Source organism: Ceratotherium simum, chromosome 30 (assembly GCF_057802395.1).
Source record: "Ceratotherium simum simum isolate JZ-2026a chromosome 30, ASM5780239v1, whole genome shotgun sequence".
Taxonomy (NCBI): Eukaryota; Metazoa; Chordata; class Mammalia; order Perissodactyla; family Rhinocerotidae; genus Ceratotherium; species Ceratotherium simum.
In genome coordinates this window covers 13,846,797-13,868,144 of record NC_141929.1, presented here as the reverse complement: position 1 = coordinate 13,868,144, position 21,348 = coordinate 13,846,797, and the positions used below count along the sequence as shown (strand labels likewise).

General features: G+C 41.4%; 1 protein-coding gene across 2 annotated transcripts in view; it reads right to left on the bottom strand.

Annotated features, from left to right (window-relative positions):
- Positions 1 to 353: 353 nt before the first annotated feature.
- RFWD3 (ring finger and WD repeat domain 3) overlaps positions 354 to 21,348 on the bottom strand; it is a 42,194-nt gene continuing 21,199 nt past the window's right edge. Inside the window, exons 5-13 of one of the 2 annotated variants that reach the window (XM_004437117.3) lie at positions 19,233 to 19,427; positions 19,042 to 19,133; positions 14,208 to 14,322; positions 12,924 to 13,152; positions 10,131 to 10,281; positions 8,256 to 8,432; positions 6,396 to 6,610; positions 4,633 to 4,844; positions 354 to 2,796 (exon numbers count right to left, since the gene is read on the bottom strand). In XM_004437117.3, the coding sequence (XP_004437174.1) occupies positions 2,653 to 2,796; positions 4,633 to 4,844; positions 6,396 to 6,610; positions 8,256 to 8,432; positions 10,131 to 10,281; positions 12,924 to 13,152; positions 14,208 to 14,322; positions 19,042 to 19,133; positions 19,233 to 19,427 (1,530 nt within the window). In that variant the 3' untranslated portion in view covers positions 354 to 2,652. The remainder of the gene's footprint in view (positions 2,797 to 4,632; positions 4,845 to 6,395; positions 6,611 to 8,255; positions 8,433 to 10,130; positions 10,282 to 12,923; positions 13,153 to 14,207; positions 14,323 to 19,041; positions 19,134 to 19,232; positions 19,428 to 21,348) is intronic. The other variant, XM_014792684.2, reaches the window with a different exon arrangement.

Here is a 21,348-nt window from a genome sequence, read left to right as displayed (position 1 = left end):
GAAACTAACAAGAAGTCAGCAGGCAAAGGGAGTCTGGGAAATGTCATTTGCAGGATTTAGACCCTTAGATCTGAGAGTAAACAGACAAATAACCAGTGAAGGGGGATTCTTAAGAGGCAAACACATAGCTTCCCATTAGCAACAGTAAAATAGAATTGCCAGCTAAAACCTCAACCACCTCATAAAATTAAATAAGATGTTTACTTCAGATCCAGGGACCATCCTGTGTAACTCAGACCTAGTATACTGCATGAAATGGAGAAATCTACCAGACTGGGATTATACCCCTCTCCCAAGAGGTAGACACGTTCCTGCCTCTGGCAGTCAGAGACAAAAGACTCCAGGAGCCGGTACACATGGCAAATACTTTATTTTCAAATTAACATAAAAACATAAAACACAAACATTAAAACACAGAACACGAACCAGAGACCCCATTGCCCTGTTTTCAAAGCAAATACAAGGATATATACAATGACAGGATATTTTGAGTCTGCTTAACTCCAAACCCTTAAATGGGAAAACTACCTTACAGACAGGGGTGAGTGAACATGGTGGGGCAGAGTCTGGGTCTACAGATCTAATCTCCTGCCAGGTTGAAGGGGGTGGGTGTTGGGGGGGCTAGGGGTGAAGTTTTTTCCTTTGGAGAAATTAGCCAGTCACATGAATTTGTTTCTAAAACATTCAAATTTACTGGAAGAATGCAAGGCTTGGAAAGACATGAGGTTCATCTAGCTTCCTGTGGTTCCTATACTTCGGGGAATCAATCAGCGTCAGCTGAGTGTACTTTAACGCTAGTCAAATCCTAACACTACCTGGGTTCTGCCCCTGCCAAAGACAAAGGCAGCCAGGGCCTGACCATCTGCATCCTCTCTGGGACAATCTGCTGAAACTAGATGAGTTCTGCTTTTTAACTCAAATCCCTTTCTGCCACTGAAGCTCTAGGCCTGGGCAGTCATTCTTAATCATCAACATATCAAAAGGAATATATCTCCTGTGAAAAAAGGGAGCTCTTTCCCAGGCCCCAGAAACTGGCTTTATGAAAGATGACCTTAAATAGAAGGAAACCACTCTTTAAAAAAGGCACAACTAGAACTTGCAACTCTGGGGAAATTGACTGCAATAATCCTTTGCTGGTGAGAAATGTTGGAAACAGCTCAGGAGTTGACAGGTCAGAAGTGTTTTAAAATAAAAATGATACTATTTCTACAACAGTTATTTAAGAAAATTACACTGTTAGCCATCCCGCTCCCAAGAACAGGGCACTGACCGCCCACACCTTGAGGCATGTTCTACTGTGGACCCTGGTTTAGCAGAGTAGCCTTAGGCAAAGCAAAGAGATATAAACTGAACCCTCTACTGGAAAAAGTGTGGCTCCCAATGATGGACAATCCAGGGATGGAATGAAAGCTGGTGGGCATCTCCCTGTAATCCACATAGGTCTCCAACCACTATTGTCTTCCTGAGAATGAATATTTTACTAACAACACTTTTAGAAAAGGTTAGGAAGGGAGGCAAATCAGAGGAACTTGGACTCAAACATCAGTTTCACACGGAGAAGGCTTTACCTGGGAATTCTAAACATGCTCAGGAACAGCCCTCACTCCGAGGGGCTGGCTTTATTCAGATAGGAACTCTTTCAGGATGGAAGAGATAAGCCCTTCCTCTATTTTTAGCAGCAATCTGAGCAGCTTCTCTTTTGTAAGCCTCTCTCAGTTAGCCCCTTGCTCCTGTCTCTGATACTAGGAGAGACTTAAGCAAGAGCTTTACATATTGCTTATCTTTTCTTAGTGAGAGGGAAAAGGAGAGGTCTTCAAAGCTTGGCTTATATAAAACCAATCCTGAGATCCTAAGCTGGCTAGAAAAAAATAAGTCTTCCCCACTGCTCAAACAAAAGGTCTCTTTCCTTGGCTCCCACATTGTGATGAACTTCATGCACTCAGCATTAGCAAAAGGTCTACGTCTCATCAGCTGCCTCCATCACTGGGCTCGCCGATATCACAGCACTGCACACATGGAACATAACTGTTGCAGCCACAAAGCAGACCAGATGTGCCCTACCACACACTTCTGTGGGGATGAGACCAACTTACTAAAAGGTCAGCCCACAAGATCAGAAATAGATCAAATCTCTCACAAAGTTCTATGGTGCCCTCTTGTGTTCAATAAAAGACTCTTCTGCATCCATGCAGCATCAAGAAGATGGTTAGTTCAGTTCCTTCAGGGACACAAGCCTTCTCAAGTCATAGAGCTCAAGTGACAAGACCACTCAGGCACGGTGTCACATCCTCCAGAAAAAGCTTGGTGAACACTTATATTCTAAATGAATGCTGGGGGAGGATACTGTGAGGTCCAGCAGAAAGTCTGATTGAAAATACAGATTCTCAACAAAGATTCACGAAAGCTTTTAACCCAAGAAATGGATAATGTAGATGGATCCCAGTCACTTACTCTTTTGGTGGACACAGCAAATACACAAACTGTAGTGTTTCAGCGACTTGGAGTCCTAGAATCATACCAATCCAAAGGAACCATGATCCCAAAAGTTCTAGGCCATAGACAATAGCAGAGATCTTGCTCAGGGCTGTAAGGTGCTAGCAAACAACATTTAATGTTAACCAGCAGCATGCCTGGTAAGTTTCAAGACCACGGTCACTCCCACCTATAGACGTGGACCATCTTCTCTGTTAAGGTAGCCAAGTAGCTGTTATGGTTCACCTCAAATGGGCAGATGTCCAAGACAGGCTGATGGGTCTGCAGATCCTGTAGCAGAGAGCCACTGCCAGCGTCCCACAGCTAAAGACAAGCAGAGATAAAGGTCAGGAGTCATTCAGTTCAGCTGGGGGACTTGCTTTCTTTATCATCAGACAACTTTGAAAGAGCCGCAGAGAGAGCACTGCCTGGGGAGCAAAGCAGCCTGTCCCTAACTTTCACAAGGTTGCACAAAGCCAGCACACCTGACATGGTTCAGGTATGGCCTCACTTACTGTAAGCAGCAGTCAGTCTACCTGTGAGTGGATCTGAAAACCAAGCCGAGCATCCATCACTTCAATCTATGTGCCAGGCACTCTTCGAGGCACAGAGGGGTCAACAAGACAAAAAGTCCCTGTCCCTGCCTTCATGGAACCTATCTTCTAACTGGAGCTTTCTTTTCCCTTTTACACACTTTTTATTATGAAAAAATTTTTAAGTAATAATAATTTTATAGTACAATGAGCTACGCATCATTCAGATTATTAAGCTTTTACACCTGTTTTATTGATTCTATTTTTTTCTTTGCTGACTTCATGTTATTTTACTCTTATATATACTTAAATACGCATCTCTAAAAAAAGTTTCTTATACCTCAATGTCATCATGCCCAACAAAAGGAACAATAATTTCACAGTATTATCTAACACCTAGTGCACAATCAAAATTTTCTGATAGTCGCTTTTTACATTTGATTTATTTGAATCAGGATCCAAAATTTATAAGGTCCACATTACATTGGCAGCTATAAATTTTAATAAGTCTCTCTTAATCTAGAGCAGATCCCAACCTCCTCACTTGTTTTTCTTCTGCCATTGACTTCTGCCATTGTTGTGGAAGCTGGGTCAGCCGTCCTACAGAACGTCCACAACCTAGATCTGTCTGCTTGCTTTCTGTGCTATTATCTAACTTGTTCTCTATCCACTGCAATTCCAGTAAATGAAAGTTAGCACTAGACTCTAGAGTGGTGCTATCCAATATAGTCGCCACTAGCCACATAAGGCTATTTATATTTGTATTAAAATTAAATAAAAATTAAAAAATTAAGTTCTTCATTCACACAAGCCACATTTTAAGTGCTCATGTGGCTAGTGTGACTATACTGGACAGCGCTGCTCTAAGGCTTGATTAGATTCAGGTTCAAGAACATCTCATAGAAGGCGCCATGTGCTTCATACTGCCTTAACATCAAGAGGCAAATTACTCCTGGTTAACCCACTTACAGTGATGCTAAGGTTGATCAACGTGTTCAGGTGGTGGCAGGCTGACTCCTCCACTGTAAAATTCCCCATCAACCTTTCATCTGTTGGTTTTATCCTGAATTGATGAAGCTGATGCCTGGTTCAGTTATTTTATAGGGGTTTCAGTAGTGCCTTTTTTCTTTATAGGTTCATAGTATGACCCATGGGACACTATAACTCAGGTAAAAAGAATGAGGTGAATCTATAGATATTGAAATGGAAAGATATCCAAGATAGGAAGTTAAATGGGCAAAGAGCAAACTACAGAGCAGTATGTAAAGTATGACTCGTGTAAAAAATAAACTAAGCAACCATAGATATACACACATATGCAGATATGTGCAATTATGGAGAACTTGAGCTTTTTGCTTTATATACTTCTGTATAAAAAATAATAGGCTTGGGCCGGCCCCGTGGCTTGGTGGTTAAGTGAGCGCGCTCCACTGCTGGCGACCCGGGTTCGGATCCCGGGCTCGCACCGACGCGCTGCTTCTCTGGCCATGCTGAGGCCGCGTCCCACATACAGCAACTAGAAGGATGTGCAACTATGACATACAACTATCTACTGGGGCTTTGGGGGAAAAAATAAATAAATAAAATCTTTAAAAAAAAAAAAAAAAAAAAATAATAATAGGCTCACCAGGGCAGAATTTGATGCTTCATCCCCAGTACACACCAGGATGCTGCCATCATTCTCTGGGTTTTGGAAAACGGCACTTTTGGTCAGTAGTTTGCAAGCGGGTCCCCCAAGGAATGTTTGTACAGGATGGCAGGAACAGACTGGCTCTCCAGCATCATCCAGCTTGTAGGACATCTCCATCAGCACACTTCGTAAGGTGTTGTGATTTTTATCTATGGGACAGAGAAATCAGTGTTGCTCCATGGGGATGGTCCAAAGAAATTAACCAAGTACCTGCACCTCAGATGCTTACAACCTAGTTGAGTGGAAAGGCTGCAATTTATTAAACCATCAAGAACAGTTACAAAGCAAACATAATAACAAGAACAAAATAATACAGCACAAATGAAATGTAGAACCCTAGGCTAGGATGAAGCAAGTTATTTACAATAGGTTTTTGCCTATGAGGGAAATAATTCTGAGAATGAACTATCCTTTTTAGTAAAATCACTGTAACCTGCCAGACCTCTGCTCGGGTTTTTATCTTCCTTAAGAGTTCTGACTAAGTTTTTTTTTCCTTCCCCCTGTGAGGACCCCATTAGCCCCTAGAATTGCATTTTTTTTTTTTTAATTTATTTTTTTTGTGAGGAAGATCAGCCCTGAGCTAACATCCATGCGGATCCTCGTCTTTTTGCTGAGGAAGACTGGCCCTGGGCTAACATCTGTGCCTATCTTCCTCCACTGTATGTGGGACACTGCCACAGCATGGCCTGACAAGCGGTGTGTCAGTGCGTGCCCGGGATCCGAACTCGGGCTGCCAGCAGGCGAGCATGCGCACTTAACCGCTAAGCCATGGGGCCGGCCCCTGGAATTGTACATTTTTATACAGTGAAAGCATACCATCACAGAAGTGGAAACAGATACCTGTGGTTCTGCAGGGAGGCAAACAAAAGCTAGAGAACAAAATGGGACCCCCAAACTTTCTATACAAGTCACAGCAAATCACAGCCTTGGAGGGAGAGGACCTAGGAGGTGACTAAGAACCAAAAGGGTCAGAAAAGTCGGCTGATGCAGCTTCTCAGCCCAAACAAAACTTAACATGATTAGATCTACCCACAACTAGCAGAAGTATGGGCACTTGAATGATCATCTCTGACAAAACATCTGCCTGACCATCAGTATAGTTCATCAGGAATTTAGATTCACACCTTTCATGCTAGAAAGAACCTGTGAATTTAAGCACAGTTGGCTGTCAGGGGTTCCACCCTGGTTCTGGAGGCAGTGAGAATTTCAGCTGGCTAGGCTTACCACGGTTGTCCACCTACTCTCCACTTACCTTTGCTGGCCCCAGATAAGGGGGAACAGCTAATACCCTACTCTGGACCCCACATGGCTGCCTTCATCTGGGCCTTTAATTGAAGTGAGAGCCAAGCAGAAGGCATGAAACTGATCTAAGGGTGGCTCAACAGCCTCAAGAGCAGATCTCCTCATTCCATTACTGTTCTAAATTGTAGGGGTTCCTAAACTGGCTAATTCACTTCCAGGGAGTATCCGGCAGAATATGTTCCCACTCGCACAAGTGAGGAGCAGAGATGCAGGCTCTATGGAGGAACTTGGGGCCACCATACTCACTGTAGTAGCAAGAACTGTTACTCTGTAGTGCTACACTGTAGCGAGGGGCCTCCAGTACTACCTGAAGGGTAGGGCAAACTCCTGTCTTCCCCTCTACCAATCTGCTCCCAGACAAACCACAAGAGGTCCCATGAGGACACCCCAACACTCACCAGGCCTGTAGGTCACAAGACAGTGCCGGGTGCTGCTCTCTGTCTGAAAGTCTATGCAGCCCCCTGGCTCCACGGGCAGCACATGAGGCCAATGAGAAAAGCCCATTTTCAGCTCCCAGAAGGAAGCGTTCTCCAAGGTTCCAGCCAACACTCCACCATATGGAAATGTAGATGAGGCAGCTCGGGGTAGGTATGACAGGGATACCACTGGGCATCTGAAGGGAAAGAAAGGAAACCATGCCTTATATTCCAATACTTGGACTGCTCCAGACCCCAGCACCAAGAGCCCTTGAGTACAGTCCTACCTGTATAGAAGAGGTTAAAAACCTTCTGTGGGTCACTATCCTTTATCTGATAAAAACTACCTATCCACTTGTAGAAACATAAGGGCATACATATAATATTCTGCAGCTAATTTCAGAGGAGACATCACATGCTCTAAAAGCAATGAAAAAAATGGACTAGGAAATTGAATGGTATAAGACCACAATTACAAGGAAGCTTGACTGGTGTGAAGCTTCTGGAAATGGGGTTAGCCACATATACAAGAAAAGTCAGGAAAGAAACACAGCTTATACATCTAATAAAACTTCCAAGCTGTTGTCGACAGACCCCTCAATTCAAATATAGCCTAAAGCAATTACATTTTAATTCAGAAACAGGATCATTTCTTTAGATTTTCTAAATCTCTTTCTGCGAGCGTATCAGCAGGGCTGTATGCCAAGAACTCTCTCAGAAATACTGGCCTGCAGACTATGTTCCTATGAACCCATTTCTGCTGAAGTTGCCAAAGCGATCACTTAGCCTGCTTTATTTCATTTGTGTCACAATGAAGCTAACCAAGGCACACTAATACAAAAAGGAACCATACACACAAATATTCTTTCCTTGCTGCTACTTGCTGTATTCTACTGCCTACTCTATGTGGATGCTTCTACATCAACGGCAGTTACCTTGTTTGCCTGGTGTTCACATGTGTATAAGTTTACATCAATCATCTTCAGGCACATGTACCACACCACTGAAGCATGACTCCATCCCACCCAAATGAAAAGAAAACCCAAGTGATGGGCTAGGTTTCAGAAATCATTATTACTGATAGTGATATCTTTATGTTTAGATTCCTGTGCCCCCTTTTAATACATATTCAAATTGGAAATGGAAATTTTCTCCTAAGACACTTCTCATTTTGGCCCAGGTCACAGATCCCACTTCTGTTTTGAGAACTTTATGCCTCTAGGAGAGTATTATTCCAAATGGCACCCAACACATTCTGAAAAGCCACAGTGGTGCTGGTGGCCACCCACCCTCAGAACCTGGGCTGACTTCATAAACCTCCCAACTCTGTAACTGGATTATAAATGATAAATCATAGTAGTATGGTATCCTTAGACCAAGTTGATTTAGCTGTGGATTAAGGAAGTTTTAAATCACTTTTTATTGGGCTACTCTTTACTGACGTCCTCCTGTGTGTTAGACGTGTAGCTACTAAAGCAGATCTACGCTAACCATAGTTTACAGATGAAGCTACAACAGCCCAAGAAATGTGACTAAGGTCACACAGCTCGTACATAGTGGAGCTGGGTCCCGAACACAGGTCTGACTTCATTTTGCCATGTTGGGTGACAAGTGACTCTATATACTTGGTACCAGAGCTTTGCACCATGTGAAGCATGAACACAAAACTCCAAGGATCTTACTGATTCTGAAGTGCGAAGTGGGACTAGATCAGTGGACTCTGAGAACTGCCCTCTGTGAGAAATTCTGACCAAGTGTGAAACACTCTGGAAAGAGAGGATTAATAAATATCAGTCCAAGAGAAAGCTGCTACCTACAGGAAAAAAGTGAGTGGCTCCCTACCTGGCTTTCTGAGGTACTAACTCCTGGATATGACTGCTCGTGTTTCGAAGGTCGTACACCAGTATCGAACCATTGACCAGTCCAGCATACATGTAATTGTTTTCATCAAGACACCAGCAGCAGCTCCAGACAGGACGGCCAGCATTATAAGTCTGGACCACGGTATTTGTCTCCAGGCTGTGGAGTTACAAGAGACTTTTACAACTATGCATTAAGAAAATCAAATATATAACAAAGACGTAAAGATTATCATTTCAATGATGATCTTTTAAGAATACACCCAGGGGCCAGCCCCGTGGCTTAGCGGTTAAGTGCGTGCACTCCGCTACTGGTGGCCCAGGTTTGGATCCCGGGCGCGCATTGACACACTGCTTGCCCGGCCACGCTGAGGCGGCATCCCACATACGGCAACTAGAAGGACATGCAACTGTGACATACACCTATCTACTGGGGCTTTGGGGGGGGGAAAAAAAAAGAAGAGGAGGAGGATTGGCAATAGATGTTAGCTCAGGGCCGGTCTTCCTCAGCAAAAAGAGGAGGATTGGCATGGATGTTAGCTCAGGGCTGATCTTCCTCACAAAAAAAAAAAAAAAAAAAAAAGAATACATTCACACACCCAAACTATTTGGATTCCCAATTTCCTCCAGGGACTTCCCAGATAACTCCTTTTAATTCAAAAATATTTGTTTTCGGGGACACAGGTCTTCCCCTTGAGCTGTAAGGATGTAAAAGAATTAAAGATTTTATTTATTTATTTATTTTCCCCCCAAAGCCCCAGTAGATAGTTGTATGTCGTAGTTGTACATCCTTCTAGCTGCTCTATGTGGGACGTGGCCTCAGCATGGCCAGAGAAGCAGTCCATCCGTGCACGCCTGGGATCCAAACCCAGGCCGCCAGCAGCGGAGTGCGCGCACCTAACCGCCAAGCTACGGGGCCGGCCCAAATGTAAAAGAATTAAAGGGCCATATAAACAGCACATTCCCCACCCTACCCCTATGACCTTCTCCATAGTTACCCTATTACACAGGTAGTCATATTCGATGTTGAAAAATTAGAAAAGACATATAAGGAAAATAAAATAAATTATAATCCAAACATCCAGAAGTAGTCATTAATAATACTTTGGTATCTAACTTTTCTTCTTTTTTTCCTATTTTTTAACACTACTAGAAAAAAAAATCATAGTATATACATACATGTAAAATATAATGGTACATTGAGTTTTGGGGCAAAATTAAGCTGAAGCATTCTCGAAAAGTCAAAAGGCTTATCAGGCCTGACAGTGCTGTCATGATGTCCCTCAGATTTAGCTGCAGAAATTAAACAGGAAGCCAACTATCAGACATCTGATCAGAACTACTTCCTAGAAGATAAAGGCAGATCTGATTCACAGCACTCACAGAGCATGTGAAAGACAAAATGCAGTAGCTGAGGACTACTGATGAGAGAAGTCATCCTGGCACCCCAGGAGAGTGAGTTCCTGGTGAGCTTTTTGTTAGGCAGAATGATCCAGTAACAGATCAGGAATAAGCAGTGCCAAGCTGATATGGTGACTCCATGGTGCCAGGTCCCAAGGCTCTCTCCATATTGTCATTCTACTGTCTCTAGGGTGTTACTCTAATCTGCATGGCTTAAGATGTATTTTGTAACATATATAATTTTAAAGAAACAGGACATTACACCTACTGTTTTATAACCTGCTGTGCCTACTTAAAAGCAATACATTTTAAATTCAATGAACCTGGATCTCAGAAGACAACGCTCAGACCAAAAAAAAAAAAAAAGCTAGCTAAGACCATCATAACACAGATATTAATTTCCACACTGTTCAACACTAAACAGCCCAGGGCCCATCTTCCTCCCTGAAGGACTCACCTGGTCAGTTTAATAGTGCTGTCCAGGGAAGCAGAGAGCAGTAAGCCTTTAGACCGACTGCTGAAAGACAGTCCGCGGATCTGTTTGCCATGCATGGGAATGTACTGACTGCTTTTCATGTTGGCAGTACTCAACATCTTAACACCAAAGCCTGCCAAAGGTAAGAGAGCGTGAAATAGAACACTGAAAGTCAAGTGAGGGCAAAGCAAACTACCTTTTCAAGTAGCTCCTTTGTTCACCTTTCTTGGCATATAAGTCCCTGGAAAACAGCTGGTCAAACAAAGAAAATACAAATTCCCCAGGGTTCAAATTTATTTTAAAAAGTATGTTTCATTCCAAATGTCCAGTGACAGCTGAATGGATAAACCCTTGTACATACACAATGGACTACTACTCAGCAATAAAAGAGAATGAACTATTGATATACACAGTAATATGGACGTATCTCAAAAAACTTATGCTGAAAGAAACCAGACAAAAAAGAGTAATATCGTATGATTCCATTTATGTAAAATTCTAGAAAATGTAAACTAATCTGTAGTCACAGAAAGATCAGTGGTTGCCTGGGGATGGTGAAGAGGAGGGACGGACAGGTGGGAGACATTACAAAAGGGCATGAGAAAACTTTGTGGGTGATAGATATGCTCATTATCTTGATTGTGATGATGATTTCAGGGGTATATACATATATTAAAACTCACCAAACTGCATGCTTCAAATATATGCTATTTATTGTGTGTCAATTATACTTTAGTAAAACTGGTAAGATAATATCAAAACTGATAAGATAATTTTACTTTAGTAAAACTGATAAGAGACACAAATGGCGTGGTGGTTAAGTTCACGCACTCCACTTTGGCAGCCTGGGGTTTGCAGGTTTGGATCCTAGGCGTGGAGCCACGCACCGCTTGTCAAGCCATGCTGTGGCAGCATCCCATATAAAAGTAGAGGAAGATGGGCATGGATGTTAGCCCAGGGCCAATCTTCTTCAGCAAAAAGAGGAGGATTGGCAATGGATGTTAGCTCAGGGCTAATCTTCCTCACACACACACAAAAAAAGATGCAGAAGAGACAGTGAATAAGGAATGGAGATAAATTTCTATGTCAGGTGGTCAAGATATGCTAGATTTGTGTGAAATGGAATGAAAATACATGACACCTCAAGTATCCCCATCAATGTATATCATTCCAGGAGGGGAAAAAAACTCCAAAACTTGCCCTTTTTAATTTATTTCTTACTCTGCTCTCTTACTAGGCTATAATATATTTATTTTACTAAGTATCTATTATTATCTGAGTTACATACAAACAGAATTTGTCAAATCCTAGATTCAAAATGGGCTTGAATCACACTTCAACTTCTTCAGGGAATCAAATGGGAGAAAGTTTTTTGCATTTTCTCCTGAAACAGAATTAGAAGAGCCAGAGAGACAAACAGGGAAACCACAGGCTTTAAATCAAGACAGGAACATGAATATTTGCCTAGTTAATCATCAAGGGCAACAAGGAGAAATCAGCACCAGTAGGATACCAAGAAGAGCTGGCTGTGCAGTGTGGAATAGATACATCAGGGAAAAAAGAACAGATCGTACCCAGTTGGGGGAACAATTAGAAGAAATAAGTACTTTTCCAATTGGTGGAGAGGTTTTATTTGATGATAAATCTTTTTATTAAAAATCTGGGTGGGAGGCCAGCCTGGTGGCATAGCAGTTAAGTGCATGTGCTCCGCTTCGGTGGCCCAGGGTTCGCGGGTTCAGATCCCGGGCACACACCAATGCACCACTTGTCAAGCCATGCTGTGGCGGCGTCCCATATAAAGTAGAGGAAGATGGGCACGGATGTTAGCCCAGGGCGATCTTCCTCAGCAAAAAAAAGAGGAAGATTGGCATTGGATGTCAGCTCAGGGCTAATCTTCCTCACAAAAAATAAAAAAAAAAAAGTTGGGTGGGAAATAGGAATATTATAAACAATCATACTTCCCATTCAATTGGAGCTTCCTGATAATCTCTCAACTCATAGCTAATATCAGTGAATAGAAAGATATACGACAATCTAAGATTTGACTCCCAATCCTAAGTTTGAGAGACACAGTTCTGAAGCATTTGAATGGAACTTCTAAGAGGGGAGAGAGACGAAACCAGGCTGAAGCAAAGGGACCTGACAGTTGGCAGAAATCATATGCTGAAGACGGTAGACAGAAACATCTACAACATTGAGGGATGATTTACTTGGGCATGTGAGGACATTTGGTTTTCAACATTAAGACAATCTAAAATTAAGCTTAAAAAGCACAGTATGAGAAATTTAGTATAGTATTAATAATCAATGTATTCCCAAATTCTTTTACTTGGAATTCGTCAATTTGAACACTACAGAAAACAAGTACTAAATCTTGTTTCAACTTGAATTAGCCCTTGGGGTACTGTTTTTTCAAGTATTCCCAGTGTAATATGAACCTATAAATTTAATGGGACATCCAGGGAGTAATGTCTTTCTCCTCGGACTATCCCAGAAACCCACACTTCCAAGGACCTCATCTTCTCTCACTTTATCATGGTTATCAGTACTGCTGCTCTCTTGGTGAACAAATTCACAGAATGAAGCCAGTAGACACTAAAGACATCTTTGCAGCACCCTAAAGTATCTGCATTAACAGGGAACTGACTAGGAAAGGTGATTTGGTGGGTTGTGGTCAGTGTTCACCCACTAGTGAGTCCTGAATTCTCCAAAAACGGAGGAGAGAAATAAATGAAGTCTAATAATGAACAAAAGCTGAGGTTCTGGACTGTTCACCTGGAAGGAGGGAGGCCTGAGGAGAAGGTTGTGACACCACCAGGCAGCCCAGAGCATCACAGTATGTCATGATTCGGCAGTTTCCTGTCTGAGACACTGTGAAGGTCTTCTGGAAATGGTACTTGCGCTGGCCCTGGCTGGAGGGCACACAGTTTAGTAAACGTGCTTGGGAGCCCCTGGGTTGCTGTGAAATCTGATCCTGATGCTGTACAATAAGTTTCTGCAAGTCCTAAAATAAAAAAGATTTTGTAAACGTGAAGCTTTTTGATTATTCCCCTCATGCACAATTCCTTGATTTAATTTAACATATGAAAATGTTAACATGAATCCCAGAGAACTGTTGCAGTTTTCACAGTATTTCAACAAGCAACTGAACTAAGGAGAGCACATAATCAGAAAATATTAGGGTTGAAAAGTCTTTAATGGTCATTTTGTCTAAAACCCTCATTTTATTGGTAGATTTAGGGAGATAAAATGACTTTTAGGGGCCAGCCCAGTGGTGTAGCGGTTAAGTGCGGCACACTCTGGGGCAGCAGCCGAGGGTTTGTCAGTTCGGATCCCGGGCGTGCACTGACACACCATTTGTCAAGCCATGCTGTGGCGGCGTCCAATATAAAGTACAGGAAGATGGGCACAGATGTTAGCCCAGGGCCTATCTTCTTTGGGAAAAAGAGGAGGATTGGCATCGGATGTTAGCACAGGGCTGATCTTCCTCACAAAAAAAATAAATAACTTTTAAACAAGTTTGAATTATCAGCTGGCTGTTTAATTTTTTAAAAACCCAGATTGCAGTAGAATTCATCATAAAGTGTGTAAGCTTCGGACAAATACTCTAATCAGAAATAAAACAGCTGGCCATGTTTACTTCCTGAAAAACTTGGTAAATCCTATTTATGAGATAAACCTAAGTAAAATTTAGATTCCTTTTCAATTCTTATCCCCAAAATTCTTTGGATTAGAAAGGACAAACCTGGGCCGGCCCCGTGGCTTAGCGGTTAAGTGTGCGCGCTCTGCTACTGGTGGCCCGGGTTCGGATCCCGGGCGCGCACCAACGCACCGCTTCTCCAGCCATGCTGAGGCCGCGTCCCACATACAGCAACTAGAAGGATGTGCAACTATGACGTACGACTGTCTACTGGGGCTTTGGGGGGAAAAAAAAGAGGAGGATTGGCAATAGATGTTAGCTCAGAGCCGGTCTTCCTCAGCAAAAAGAGGAGGATTGGCATGGATGTTAGCTCAGGGCTGATCTTCCTCACACACACAAAAAAGAAAGGACAAACTTACCTGGACACGACTATGAAGCCTAGTGCACTCATCAGTGAGGACTTGAAGTTGGAGCCGGCACTGTGCTGATTCTAACTCGGCCTGCTTCCTTAGCATCTGCTCCTTTACTAGGGAACTAGAGAGGGAAATTCGGCAACAGGTGGAGATTAGGAGGCTACAGAAGACTTCCCATCAAGATGGCACAGTAAGTTCATGCTATGATACACACACTTTGCTGTAACTATGTCATGATAGTAAATAAAATATTCAAGAGGAAAATCTCTCAAGTCCAGAAACAATACAGAAAAGTAGCATGCAGGGCTGAACTCATGAGCCTACGGGGCTTTGGTGTCACAATAGGTAGTGACAGCCAGGAGTTTGGCTCCCTCTAGGGAATGGGGACTAAAAATGGAAAATGAGGGAACAGAGCCAAGTTCACTCACTGCTTGAGTTAGGACCAAATTGTAAAAGAGTAAAATGACATGTTAAAAGACCGAGGTTATCTGTTCTATTAAAAGAAAATAATAAGCTATTCATTGTTCATCAGATACTCAAATAACACTACAAAAAAAGAGGCTGAAGTTAAAAAGATAAAGTATATACCAGGAAAATGCTAACAAAAAAAGGCCAATTAGAATTAAAAAGCATGAATAGTCATAATGAGGAACAATGCATAACGAAAGGACACATTCACCAAGAATAAAAACCAGTGCTTGAATCAAGATCAAGAAAATTAGATAAGTTTTTTCCATACACCAGATAACTGATCAGTAAATGTAATAGAAACAAATTCATTCACAACAGCAATTCTAACAATAGCAATCTAGGAATAAAGTTGAAAGGCATGCAAGACCTTTATGAAGCAAAGTACACTTGTAAAAGACACAAGAAAACAGTGAATAAGTGAAAGGATATTATATAATGTTAATGGCTGGAAAGACTCAAAATCATGAAGACAGCACTTCTCAAGTTACTCTAAAAATTTAATGAAACTTCAATCAAGATCTCAGAGTTTTTCATGGAACTTAGCAAACTAATTTTAAAATTAACATAGAAGAGCAAAATGCCAAGAACAGAAAAGTCAGTTTTGAAGAATGAGGTGGGAAGATGTATTTTAAAAGCTACAAAAAATTATAACTTGGAGTACTGGAGCAAGAATTAACAAACAGAGCATGGAACAAGAGTATAGTCCATTCATATGTAGAAACTTAATTTAGGATAGAGGTAGCAAGGAGAATTTACATAGAAAGAATATACTTTTTTTTTGCTGAGGAAGATTAGTCCTGAGCTAATATCTGTGCCAATCTTCCTCTATTTTATATGTGGGTCACTGCCACAGCATGGCTGATGAGTGGCATAGGTCAGTGCCCAGGATCCGAACCTGCGAACCCAGGCTGCTGAAGTGGAGTGTGCTGAACTCAACCACCACGCCATGGGGCCAGCCCCAGAATATACTTTTTAATAATTATGCTACAACAACTTGTTATCCATCCATAAAACTAGACTTTAGATAGATTAAAAATCTGTGTAAAAAGCAAAACTTTTAAAGACTTGTAGAAGATATTATGTCTTTATGACTTTGAAGCAGTAGAAACAAAAAAAGCACAAAACAAGAGATTGATTGGGCCGGCCCCGTGGCTTAGCGGTTAAGTGCGCAAGCTCCGCTACTGGCAGCCCGGGCTTGGATCCCGGGCACGCACCTACTCATCGCTTCTCCGGCCATGCTGAGGTCGCGCCCCACATACAGCAACGAAAAGGATGTGCAACTATGACATACAACTATCTACTGGGGCTTTGGGGGAAAAAAGGAGGAGGATTGGCAATAAATGTTAGCTTAGAGCTGGTCTTCCTCAGCAAAAAGAGGAGGATTAGCATGGATGTTAGCTCAGGGCTGATCTTCCTCACTAAAAAAAAAAAAAAAAAAAAGAAGAGACTGATAAATGACTATGTTAAAATTAAAAACTCACGCTCGGTAAAAGAGATCATAAACAAGTTAAAGAGACAAGCCACAGACTAGGAGACAATATTTGCAATGTACACAACCAACAAGGAATTAGTATAAGGAAAACACAAAGAACTATAAATCACTAAGAACCAAACAATATATTTTGCACAATATAAATGAGCAAAAGACAAACACAATTCATAGAAGAGTATGTTCAACCTCATTAGCAATTGAGTAAATGCAAATTAGGTAAATACTATTTCACCCCATGAGAGTGACAAAAATTAAGTGTGATAATATAAAGTAGGCAAGGATATGAAAAAAATGAGAAATCACTTACACTGTTGCTGGTGGGAGTATAAACTGGAACAACTTCTTGGAAGAGCAATTTGACAATATCTAGTAAAGTTGAAATTACAAGTACCCTACAACAAGGTTTCTAGACCTAAAAAAAACTCTCACTCATCTCTCTCAGCATGGCTTATATTAACAAATCTAGAAACCACCTTAACTGTCCACCAATACAAAATACATATAGGTAAATTCTTATTAGAGAACTAGAATACCATACAGAAATTGAAATGAATAAAACAGAGCTACAGGTATTAACTAGGATATGTGCCCCAAACATAATATTAGACAAAAAAAACAAGCTACAGAAGGAAAATTATAATCCAATAACATTTGAATAAAGTGTAAAAACTTTCTAACTCATATTATATATGATTTATATATATAGATCTTCTGGGGAAAGAGATGGAATTAAGGAGAACTTAGTTCACTAAGTTTAGTTTGCAGGAAGCTTCTACTGTATCTATGATTTATTTCTTTCTTAAAAGGCCCAAAACAAATATGGCAAAATATCAGGATTTGATAAAGTTGAGTACAAGGATGTTCATTTTTTTAATCTCTGTATTTATTGACATTTTGAAACTTTTCACATTTTCTAAAGAGCCTAGGGAGCACACTGATTGATTACAGTAACCAGCAAATTTTTTAATACAATCTATTACAACCATACCTATAGGTTCTGCCTTTTCAACAAAATTTCCCTCTTCACACACCTGCCATTTTAAAATGCTACAACTAAGAATGTGTTGGAGAAAATGAGCAAAAATAAATAAGGAAAATTAAAATCATCTGTAATCTCATTCTTCAGTGATTACTTGTAGTATTTTTCCAGTTCACACAAATATAATCACACTAATAATGTGCTTTCACATGACAATATATTATGTGCATTTCAACATCATTTTTAATGAATGTGTAATATCCCATCACGTGGATATGCCAGTTTACTCAACCAATTAATCCTCTCCACTTGGATTATGAACAATGCTAAATGAAGTCTCATTAAGTAGATCCTTGCATACATCCTTAATCGTCTCTTTAGAATAAACACCTGAAGTAGAATTACTAGATTAAAGGCTTTTAACGGCCTTTGAAGCATATTGCCAAGGGCCTCTCTGAATAGTTGTGCCTGTGTACATTCTTACCAGTAATGCATGAGAGAACCCATGTCCCATGCACTCTCTCAGTGGTGGGTATTTTTATTATTTAATGTTCTTCAAGCAATTTTAAGTAGTGTTACTAGCAACTGTTCTTGGGCTTTGCACCGCAAATTTCTTGCATTGCACTGCAAAGCTTCACCCAGGAGTCTTCTGTGTAGAGTGCTGTTGTAGGAGGGCTTAGGGACCCAAGAAGCAAAAATGGCAACATTTAAGTAATATGCCAGACCCTCTTTTTTTAAATATCATTAGGCCTATTCTAGCAACGAGGAGACTAAGACTTGGAGAGTGTTCAGATGGCCATGAATGGGCTCCAAAAAGTAAGGCAGGGAAACCCTGATTCAGTCTTCATGGTATTTAGTAGCAGAGGCAGGTTGTAAATGTAATCCTTAGGGAAGAATCTAGACAGGCTACAAAAAATCCAGGATATCTTTTGGCTTGAGTCTGCTGCCCAGGCCAAGTGTGAGGTATTATTGTAGAGCTGCAGGTTTCTCTATGGCTTTTGGATTTCAGGAAGGCTTAAGACATCGTGTTCTTGGCCTTCCCAGGTCATATTACCAAAGGCTTAAGTCTGAGAGCTGATTCCAAGTTCATGGGAATGCCTAAGTGCTCCTGCAGAAGGAACAGCTGCTCCATTCCTTCCGAATCTATCTGTTTCGATCAGCATGCAACACTAAGGCTCTGAAAGCAGAGGTTTACAAGAGGTGCTGAGCACACAGAAGGAGAAGGTGGCACAGTCTACCAACTACTTGTCGCACTTCTTTCACCTTCCTCCCTTTCAAGGAAGGTGAGTTTCATGACCCAGGTGTCAGCCTCCCCAGGACGGATATGTCATGTGATGCAGCATTGGTTAGTACTCCTTATATTACAGGGATAAAAACTTTATTTAAACCGGCAAACTAAAATTGAAAACCAGTTTATTGACTTGTGTAACCAAGAAATCCACTGGAGTCTAACTTCAAGCATGGCGGATTCAAGGGTCAGAAATCTATCCTCCTCCACTTCTCAGCTCTGCTTTCTGGGGCACCGACTTCACTGTCAGGCAGGGCTGAGAAGGCACTTGGGAGTTCTGGGACTACCTTTTATTCTTTCTCAAGGGTTCGAGTAGAAGTCCTGGAGCCTACACTCATTGAGCTAGCTGATGTCACAATTATTTGTTACTCCAGATCCTCATTTTTAATGCTGTATGGAGAATAAACCATGTAGACCTCCTTCAGAAGATGATCAGACATGTATTATAAATCACAATGTGAGACAGATGGCCAACGATCCCCAGAGATCCCCAGTCACCACCCAAGTAGCCTCAGAAAAACACTAAGAGTGACTTATACCTCCTTTTTTCATATGTGCCTACAAGGAACCAAAAAGGAATATTCCAGCTAGGCAGACTCTTGCCACCTACCTTTTCATGCGCTCATGTTCACTTGTGTCCAAAGCTCTCACGGTGCGGGCATAAAGGACAACGATGTCACTGTGCTTGGCTTTCTTGTTGCACTAAAGAGCCCAAGAGGACACAATTAGTGTAGTTCTAGGAATCTTCCTGACTTAATACATTGACTGTGCACATGCATAGTACTTGCCTATGGTCCTTACCTGGGGACATTTTCGTGCCTGCCCTTTAAGCCACTTAGAAATGCACCCGTACCCAAAGAGGTGTCCACAGCGTAATGCTGAGAGCCGGTGATCCCCAACATTGGTCCACTGTTCCAAACATATTGTGCAAGTGTCCCCTTCTTCCTCATCCATAGAAGCAGAAGGTACAAGGGGGTTGGACTTCTGGGGAGACTGCTGGATGGAAACCGGAATACATTCAACTTAAAAGAAATGCCCTCTTGAAGACGTGCAACTATATCAAACTAACAAAACCCAATTGAAAACGCTGTAGAAAAATTGCAACACCTATGAATCACTTGTCATTCTTTCTGGAACGCAATCTGGTCAAATGTAATACAAGCCATGAAAATATTACTACCCTTTGAACTTAAAATTCTTGGATTTTTTTTTCATTCAAATGAAGAAAAGGAGCTATCTTTACAAAGATTAAAAAAAAAAAAACAAAAAACCTAGCAGTTGCCCAGATAACCAATAACAGGGAGTAGTAGGTTTGTTATACACTCAAAATTAGGTTCATAATCAATTCAAGTAGCTATAATATACTTGGCTCATCAAATGAATCAAAGGAAAAAAACCAAGAAAACAAAGAAAGGATATAAACAGCTTACAAAAAAATACAAACAATCAACAAGTGTTCACTTAGTTAGTTAAGAAATGCAAATTAAAGAGACCATTTTTTTTTTTAACTATTAGATGGTATACACTGATGTCTGACGACACCAAGCACTTTGAGGGTGAGGGAGATATGGGCATGCTTACACACCGCTGCTGCAAGTGGAAAGCGGCACAAATTTTCCAGAGGGCAACTTGGCATTATCTATCAAAACTAAAATACACATATCTTTCCTCTGACATAGCACTCTCTCTGCTATAAATATCCCATGAATATAGTCACAAATATTTGTCAAGACAATTGTACAAGGATACTCAGTCCAGTATGATTTGTATGGGGGGTGGGAAGAAGGAGGGAAGTAGGGAGGGAGGGAGGGAGGGAGGGAGGAAGAAAGGAAGGAAAGAAGGAAGGAAAAGGGAACAATCACAGTGTACATGACAAAGGAAGAGTTAATTAAAAATTTATTCATATGATAGAACACTATACAGCTATAATAAAAATGAGATGGGGCCAGCCCTGTGGCATAGCAGTTAAGTGCGCGTGCTCTGCTGCTGGCGGCCCGGGTTCGGATCCCGGGTGCGCACGGATGCACTGCTTGTCAGGCCATGCTGTGGCCGTGTCCCATATCAAGTAGAGGAAGATGGGCACAGATGTTAGACCAGGGCCAGTCTTCCTCAGCAAAAAAGGGAAGGATTGGCATGGATGTTAGCTCAGGGCTGATCTTCTCAGAAAAAAAAAAAAAAAAAGAATGAGGCCGGCCCCATGGCTTGGCGGTTGGGTGCGCGCACTCCGCTGCAGGCAGCCCGGGTTCGGATCCTGGGCGCGCACCGATGCACCGCTTCTCCGGCCATGCTGAGGCCGCGTCCCACATACAGCAACTAGAAGGATGTGCAACTATGACATACAACTATCTACTGGGGCTTTGGGGGGGGGGGGGCGGGCGAAGAATGAGATTAAACTCTATGTACTGATAATAGAAAGCTCTACAAGATGTAATAAATCAGGGGAAAAAGGAACCAGGCTCAGAACAAGGTATGATATAATTCCTTTTGTGTAAATTTAAAAATAGAACATTAATACACATAAATAAACTTAAATGTACATAAAATTTTTTTAGAAGAAAGAAACAAAAACATAGAGGCCATACAGAAACATGCAAAAAGTACATCAATGATGTTTTGGGATTGGCAGAGTCCACAATTGACGTAAATAACTCTCATATTAAGAACAATGATGTGTGTTATTTTTAAAAATTAAAACATACCACATAACAATCATATTCTGCCAGCTAGTTCACAAACTGTACTCCTATCTATTATTTTAATTGATACTTAACCTTGTTAGGTAGGCAGGACAAGTTATCCTCATTCCCCCCACCCTCCCACTTCTTAAACCTAAGAGGAAGCAGTCACATAAATAAGTAACATGGATAGAATTCACAATTAGACCTCCTGCCTACAAAACCTGGAAGCTTTCCATTTT